At 51.8% G+C, this 10,000-nt stretch overlaps 1 protein-coding gene across 1 annotated transcript in view; it reads right to left on the reverse strand.

The window, feature by feature from the left end:
* Nucleotides 1-3: 3 nt before the first annotated feature.
* Nucleotides 4-10,000, reverse strand: part of LOC117443852 (sodium channel protein type 4 subunit alpha B-like) — a gene marked incomplete at its 3' end in the record, with an annotated part of 71,338 nt that continues 61,341 nt past the window's right edge. Inside the window, exons 17-22 of the mRNA XM_034079670.2 lie at nt 8,538-8,703; nt 8,325-8,425; nt 8,188-8,239; nt 7,700-7,845; nt 175-348; nt 4-78 (exon numbers count right to left, since the gene is read on the reverse strand). Of these exons, the coding sequence (XP_033935561.1) occupies nt 4-78; nt 175-348; nt 7,700-7,845; nt 8,188-8,239; nt 8,325-8,425; nt 8,538-8,703 (714 nt within the window). The remainder of the gene's footprint in view (nt 79-174; nt 349-7,699; nt 7,846-8,187; nt 8,240-8,324; nt 8,426-8,537; nt 8,704-10,000) is intronic.

Raw genomic sequence — 10,000 nt, forward strand, 5'->3', positions numbered from 1 at the left:
TCGGAGGCTCCTCAGAAACAGGAAGAACCCGAGAGAACTTAACCCAAAGATCTCAACCCCGAGAGACACCAGGAAGATCTGCAACGCCAAACGAGTACTTCATGTTATTAATATACAACAATCACAACTTCCTGTCATCATTAGATATATATATATATGTTCATAGAGTCTCACGTGGAGGACCAGGAAGTCGAGGCAGCACCAGCCGTCTCTGAAGTACTTGCTCAGTCCGAAGGCGCTCCACTTGAGGAGCATCTCGCTGAGGAAGAGGAGGGTGAACAGCTGATCGGCTCGATGAAGAACCTTCTTTAACAGAGGCCACTGATGAAGGTGCACGTCCTCGAACGCCTGTCACATGACCAGGGACACAATGCATCACATGACCAGGGACACGAAGCATCACATGACCAGGGACACGACGCATCACATGACCAGGGACACGAAGCATCACATGACCAGGGACACGACGCATCACATGACCAGAGACACGATACATCACATGACCAGGGACACGAAGCATCACATGACCAGGGACACAACGCATCACATGACCAGGGACACGACGCATCACATGACCAGAGACACGAAGCATCACATGACCAGAGACAGGAAGCATCACATGACCAGAGACACGACGCATCACATGACCACGGACACGTCACATGACCAGGGACACGACGCATCACATGACCAGGGACACAACGCATCACATGACCAGGGACACGAAGCATCACATGACCAGGGACACGACGCATCACATGACCAGAGACACGACACATCACATGACCAGGGACACGAAGCATCACATGACCAGAGACACGAAGCATCACATGACCAGGGACACGACGCATCACATGACCAGAGACACGAAGCATCACATGACCAGAGACACGAAGCATCACATGACCAGAGACACGACGCATCACATGACCAGGGACACGACGCATCACATGACCAGGGACACGAAGCATCACATGACCAGAGACACGAAGCATCACATGACCAGGGACACGACGCATCACATGACCAGAGACACGAAGCATCACATGACCAGAGACACGAAGCATCACATGACCAGAGACACGACGCATCACATGACCAGGGACACGACGCATCACATGACCAGGGACACGACGCATCACATGACCAGAGACACAACGCATCACATGACCAGAGACACGACGCATCACATGACCAGGGACACGACAGAGACACGACGCATCACATGACCAGAGACACGACGCATCACATGACCAGGGACACGACGCATCACATGACCAGGGACACGACAGAGACACGAAGCATCACATGACCAGGGACACGACGCATCACATGACCAGAGACACGAAGCATCACATGACCAGAGACACGAAGCATCACATGACCAGAGACACGACGCATCACATGACCAGGGACACGACGCATCACATGACCAGGGACACGACGCATCACATGACCAGGGACACGAAGCATCACATGACCAGAGACACGAAGCATCACATGACCAGGGACACGACGCATCACATGACCAGAGACACGAAGCATCACATGACCAGAGACACGAAGCATCACATGACCAGAGACACGACGCATCACATGACCAGGGACACGACACATCACATGACCAGGGACACGAAGCATCACATGACCAGGGACACGACGCATCACATGACCAGAGACACGACACATCACATGACCAGGGACACGAAGCATCACATGACCAGAGACACGAAGCATCACATGACCAGGGACACGACGCATCACATGACCAGAGACACGAAGCATCACATGACCAGAGACACGAAGCATCACATGACCAGAGACACGACGCATCACATGACCAGGGACACGACGCATCACATGACCAGGGACACGACGCATCACATGACCAGAGACACGACGCATCACATGACCAGGGACACGAAGCATCACATGACCAGGGACACGAAGCATCACTTGACCAGAGACACGAAGCATCACATGACCAGGGACACGACGCATCACATGACCAGAGACACGAAGCATCACATGACCAGAGACACGAAGCATCACATGACCAGAGACACGACGCATCACATGACCAGGGACACGACGCATCACATGACCAGGGACACGAAGCATCACATGACCAGAGACACGAAGCATCACATGACCAGGGACACGACGCATCACATGACCAGAGACACGAAGCATCACATGACCAGAGACACGAAGCATCACATGACCAGAGACATGACGCATCACATGACCAGGGACACGAAGCATCACATGACCAGAGACACGAAGCATCACATGACCAGAGACACGACGCATCACATGACCAGGGACACGACGCATCACATGACCAGGGACACGAAGCATCACATGACCAGAGACATGAAGCATCACATGACCAGGGACACGACGCATCACATGACCAGAGACACGAAGCATCACATGACCAGAGACATGAAGCATCACATGACCAGGGACACGACGCATCACATGACCAGAGACACGAAGCATCACATGACCAGAGACACGAAGCATCACATGACCAGAGACATGACGCATCACATGACCAGGGACACGACGCATCACATGACCAGGGACACGACGCATCACATGACCAGAGACACAACGCATCACATGACCAGAGACACGACGCATCACATGACCAGAGACACGAAGCATCACATGACCAGAGACATGACGCATCACATGACCAGGGACACGACGCATCACATGACCAGGGACACGACGCATCACATGACCAGAGACACAACGCATCACATGACCAGAGACACGACGCATCACATGACCAGGGACACGACAGAGACACGACGCATCACATGACCAGAGACACGACGCATCACATGACCAGGGACACGACGCATCACATGACCAGGGACACGAAGCATCACATGACCAGAGACACGACGCATCACATGACCAGGGACACTACACATCACATGACCAGGGACACGAAGCATCACATGACCAGGGACACAACGCATCACATGACCAGAGACACGACACATCACATGACCAGGGACACGAAGCATCATATGACCAGAGACACGAAGCATCACATGACCAGGGACACGACGCATCACATGACCAGAGACACGAAGCATCACATGACCAGAGACACGAAGCATCACATGACCAGAGACACGACGCATCACATGACCAGGGACACGACGCATCACATGACCAGGGACACGACGCATCACATGACCAGAGACACAACGCATCACATGACCAGAGACACGACGCATCACATGACCAGGGACACGACGCATCACATGACCAGGGACACGACGCATCACATGACCAGAGACACAACGCATCACATGACCAGAGACACGACGCATCACATGACCAGGGACACGACAGAGACACGACGCATCACATGACCAGAGACACGACGCATCACATGACCAGGGACACGACGCATCACATGACCAGGGACACGAAGCATCACATGACCAGAGACACGACGCATCACATGACCAGAGACACGAAGCATCACATGACCAGAGACACGACGCATCACATGACCAGGGACACGACGCATCACATGACCAGGGACACGACGCATCACATGACCAGAGACACAACGCATCACATGACCAGAGACACGACGCATCACATGACCAGGGACACGACGCATCACATGACCAGAGACACGAAGCATCACATGACCAGAGACACGACGCATCACATGACCAGAGACACGACGCATCACATGACCAGAGACACAATGCATCACATGACCAGGGACACGACGCATCTCATGACCAGAGACACGCTGCATCACATGACCAGAGACACAACGCATCTCATGACCAGAGACACAATGCATCACATGACCAGGGACACGACGCATCACATGACCAGAGACACGAAGCATCACATCACCAGAGACACAATGCATCACATGACCAGAGACACGACGCATCACATGACCAGAGACACAATGCATCACATGACCAGGGACACGACGCATCTCATGACCAGAGACACGCTGCATCACATGACCAGAGACACAACGCATCACATGACCAGAGACACGACGCATCACATGACCAGAGACACGACGCATCTCATGACCAGAGACACGCTGCATCACATGACCAGAGACACAACGCATCACATGACCAGAGACACGACGCATCACATGACCAGAGACACGACGCATCACATGACCAGGGACACGACGCATCACATGACCAGAGACACGACGCATCACATGACCGGGGACACAATGCACCACATGACCAGAGACACAACGCATCACATGACCAGAGACACGCTGCATCACATGACCAGAGACACGACGCATCACATGACCAGAGACACGCTGCATCACATGACCAGAGACACAACGCATCACATGACCAGAGACACGACGCATCACATGACCAGGGACACAATGCATCACATGACCAGAGACACGACGCATCACATGACCAGAGACACGCTGCATCACATGACCGGGGACACGACGCATCACATGACCAGAGACATGACGCATCACATGACCAGAGACACGACGCATCACATGACCAGAGACACGACGCATCACATGACCAGAGACACGCTGCATCACATGACCAGAGACACGCTGCATCACATGACCGGGGACACGACGCATCACATGACCAGAGACACGACGCATCACATGACCAGAGACACGACGCATCACATGACCAGAGACACGCTGCATCACATGACCAGAGACACGACGCATCACATGACCAGAGACACAATGCATCACATGACCAGAGACACGCTGCATCACGTGACCGGGGACACGACGCATCACATGACCAGAGACACGACGCATCACATGACCAGAGACACGACGCATCACATGACCAGAGACACGACGCATCACATGACCAGAGACACGCTGCATCACATGACCGGGGACACGACGCATCACATGACCAGAGACACGACGCATCACATGACCAGAGACACGACGCATCACATGACCAGAGACACGACGCATCACATGACCAGGGACACGACGCATGACATGACCAGGGACACGCTGCATCACATGACCAGAGACACGACGCATCACATGACCAGAGACATGCTGCATCACATGACCGGGGACATGACGCATCACATGACCAGAGATACGACGCATCACATGACCAGAGACACGACGCATCACATGACCAGAGACACGACGCATCACATGACCAGGGACACGACGCATCACATGACCAGGGACACGCTGCATCACATGACCAGAGACACAATGCATCACATGACCAGGGACACGACGCATCTCATGACCAGAGACACGACGCATCACATGACCAGGGACACGACGCATCACATGACCAGAGACACGACGCATCACATGACCGGAGACACGACGCATCACATGACCAGGGACACGACGCATCTCATGACCAGAGACACGACGCATCACATGACCGTGGACAAAATGCATCACATGACCAGGGACACGACGCATCACATGACCAGAGACACGACGCATCACATGACCAGAGACACAATGCATCACATGACCAGGGACACGACGCATCTCATGACCAGAGACACGACGCATCACATGACCAGGGACACGACGCATCACATGACCAGGGACACGACGCATCACATGACCGGAGACACGACGCATCACATGACCAGGGACATGACGCATCTCATGACCAGAGACACGACGCATCACATGACCGTGGACACAATGCATCACATGACCAGGGACACGACGCATCACATGACCAGAGACACGACGCATCACATGACCAGAGACACAATGCATCACATGACCAGGGACACGACGCATCTCATGACCAGAGACACGACGCATCACATGACCAGGGACACGACGCATCACATGACCAGAGACACGACGCATCTCATGACCAGAGACACGCTGCATCACATGACCAGGGACACGACGCATCACATGACCAGAGACACGACGCATCACATGACCAGAGACACGACACATCACATGACCAGGGACACGACGCATCACATGACCAGAGACACGACGCATCTCATGACCAGAGACACGCTGCATCACATGACCAGGGACACGACGCATCACATGACCAGAGACACGACGCATCACATGACCAGAGACACAACGCATCTCATGACCAGAGACACGACGCATCACATGACCAGGGACACGACGCATCACATGACCAGAGGCACGACGCATCTCATGACCAGAGACACGAAGCATCACATGACCGGGGACACCATGCATCACATGACCAGAGACACGAAGCATCACATGACCAGAGACACAACGCATCACATGACCAGAGACACGACGCATCACATGACCAGAGACACGACGCATCACATGACTAGAGACACGATACATCTCATGACCAGAGACACAATGCATCACATGACCGGGGACACGACGCATCACATGACCAGAGACACAATGCATCACATGACCAGAGACACGACGCATCACATGACCAGAGACACAATGCATCACATGACTAGGGACACGACGCATCACATGACCAGGGACACGACGCATCTCATGACCAGAGACACGACGCATCACATGACCACGGACACGACGCATCACATGACCAGAGACACGACGCATCTCATGACCAGAGACACGCTGCATCACATGACCAGGGACACGACGCATCACATGACCAGAGACACGACGCATCACATGACCAGAGACACGACGCATCACATGACCAGGGACACGACGCATCACATGACCAGAGACACGACGCATCTCATGACCAGAGACACGCTGCATCACATGACCAGGGACACGACGCATCACATGACCAGAGACACGACGCATCACATGACCAGAGACACAACGCATCTCATGACCAGAGACACGACGCATCACATGACCAGGGACACGACGCATCACATGACCAGAGACACGACGCATCTCATGACCAGAGACACGACGCATCACATGACCGGGGACACCATGCATCACATGACCAGAGACACGAAGCATCACATGACCAGAGACACAACGCATCACATGACCAGAGACACGACGCATCACATGACCAGAGACACGACGCATCACATGACTAGAGACACGATACATCTCATGACCAGAGACACAATGCATCACATGACCGGGGACACAACGCATCACATGACCAGAGACACGACACATCACATGACCAGAGACACAATGCATCACATGACCAGGGACACGACGCATCACATGACCAGGGACACAATGCATCACATGACCGGGGACACAATGCATCACATGACCAGAGACACGCTGCATCACATGACAAGGGACAAGTCACATCTCATGACCAGAGACACGACGCATCACATGACCAGAGACACAATGCATCACATGACCAGAGACACGACGCATCACATGACCAGAGACACGACGCATCACATGACTAGGGACACAATGCATCACATGACCAGAGACACGACGCATCACATGACCAGGGACACGACGCATCACATGACCAGGGACACGCTGCATCACATGACAAGGGACAAGTCACATGACCAGGGACACAATGCATCACATGACCAGGGACACGCTGCATCACATGACAAGGGACCAGTCACATGACCAGGGACACGATGCATCACATGACCACGGACACGTCACATGACCAGCGACACAATGCACACTGAACCACCACAAAGACACAATACTGTATATATACATCAGAATCCCTACCAGAGCCACGCTGCTCAGCACGATGATGAAGATGATGAAGATCTCAAAGAGCTTGTGTTGGACGATGCAGAGGCAGAACCTCCTGAAGTTACTCCAGACCTGCCCTGCTCCACGGGACGAGTCTACGACCAGGAGGGGACAGCACTCTGAAACACAAACAAAGACACTGATGCTGCTCTCCGATACTGGTCTCTGATTGGCTATGTTGCTGGTCTCTGATTGGCTGTGTTGCGATGCTGGTCTCTGATTGGCTGTGTTACTGGTCTCTGATTGGCTGTGTTGCTGGTGTTTGATTGGCTGTGTTACTGGTCTCTGATTGGCTGTGTTGCTGATGTTTGATTGGCTGTGTTACTGGTATTTGATTGGCTGTGTTGCTGGTCTCTGATTTGCTGCGTTAATGATCTATGATTGGTTGTGTTGCTGCTCTCTGATTGGCTGTGTTAATGATCTATGATTGGCTGTGTTGCTGCTCTCTGATTGGCTCTTACTCTGGCTGCAGCAGTCCTCAGGGTCTCCGTGCTGATGGCCTTCTGGAGTTTTCTACACAGAAGCATTCACAGTTTACTACACATACTCAGAGTACTACACATACTTAGAAATACTGCAGTATAATAAGAGCGTTTACTGATTTCTGTTCAGGCATCTCCTCGGGCGCCTCGTGGTCTCCGTTGGTCCTGATGTCTAGAGCCAGGTATTCCTTCCTGTCCACTTCCTGTCCGTCTCTCTCTGTCGTCAGACACAGGAAACAGTCATCAGATAGAGATACACCCGAACCCTCTCTGACACCAGGAGTCACAATGGAGAGGGATTTAGATAAAGCTCTAGATCCTGGTCTCACCTGTGAGTTCTGGTTTAGCGCCGGTCTTCCTCCCCAGAAGACTCCCAGTAGCTCTGCAGATCCGCCTCAAAGCCATCTGGACATTGTTATTGACCTTCTCTTCTGGACCTGCCGGACTGAGACCACGGAGCGGACTCAGCAACAAGACCAGGAACAGGTTCAGGACCTGGAACCACAAAGAAAGTAATGACAAGACACAAGAACATACTCCAGACCAGCAACAAGACCAGGTTACAATTACCAACTTTAAACTAGACCAGAGGTGGAGTGCACCAGCTGGGCGTAAAAAAGTAGTTCTTAACTCTAACGTCGGGCTTATCTACGTCCGACTTAGTGATTCGAATTTACACCGAGTGCACCAAGCCTGACTAGTCACGGTCGTAGCTGCGCCTCGTCTTAAGATGCGCGTCCACGTCAATACATGCCAAACAGTAATTGTTGCTAAGCAACACACGTCTACATCATTTAACACTCAAACTTCTCCATTCAAAGCAGCCCGTTAGCGTAACATCACCCCACAGTGTCAGGAGCCTCTGAATTTCTAACCACCAGGGCGTGCAATGACTTTGCCTTCTTCACTGACAACATTCAGAACATCAGACCAGCAGTCAGTGCCTCTGCATCAGGAACAGCACATGTGTTGTCTCTGTGTCCACTTAACATCAATTCAGACATCATGACACAGTTCCATCAGATTAATGATAAAAACCTGGAGGACATTATTCAACTTCTGAAGTCCTCCTCCTGCTGCCTTGATATTATTCCAACAGGGTTTTTCAAAGATGCTTTGCCTTGCATGGCCTCAGATCTACTTCACATAGTAAACAAGTCTCTTCACTCAGGTATTTTTCCACAGGCCCTGAAAACTGCAGTCATTAAACCGCTCTTAAAAAAGAATAATCTAGATGCTTCAGTAATGAACAATTACAGGCCCATATCAAACCTGCCATTTCTAGGTAAGATCATTGAAAAAGTAATTTCTCGCATTTAAATAACTGTTTCGATGTGTTCCAGTCAGGCTTTCGTCCAAACCACAGCACTGAGTCTGCTCTTGTAAAGGTCTTCAATGACATCCACTTAAACACAGACAGTGGCAGAACTTAGTATTGGACTCTGACCTGAGCTTCAACAGTCACATTAAAACAGTTACTAAATCAGCCTACTATCACCTAAAGAACATATCTAGGATTAAAAGACTAATGTCAGCAGGATCTGGAGACACGTGTCCATGCTTTTATCTTCAGTAGACTGGACTACTGCAATGGTGTCTTCACAGGTCTCACTAAAAAATCTATTAGAAAGCTGCAGCTGATTCAGAACGCCGCTGCTCGAGTCCTCACTGACACTAAGAAAGTGGATCACATCACTCCTGCTCTGAAGTCTTTACACTGGCTTCCTGTGTGTCAAAGAATAGATTTCTAAATACTGCTGCTGGTTTATAAAGCACTGAATGGTTTAGGCCC

Source organism: Pseudochaenichthys georgianus, unplaced genomic scaffold (assembly GCF_902827115.2).
Source record: "Pseudochaenichthys georgianus unplaced genomic scaffold, fPseGeo1.2 scaffold_688_arrow_ctg1, whole genome shotgun sequence".
Classification (NCBI taxonomy): Eukaryota; Metazoa; Chordata; class Actinopteri; order Perciformes; family Channichthyidae; genus Pseudochaenichthys; species Pseudochaenichthys georgianus.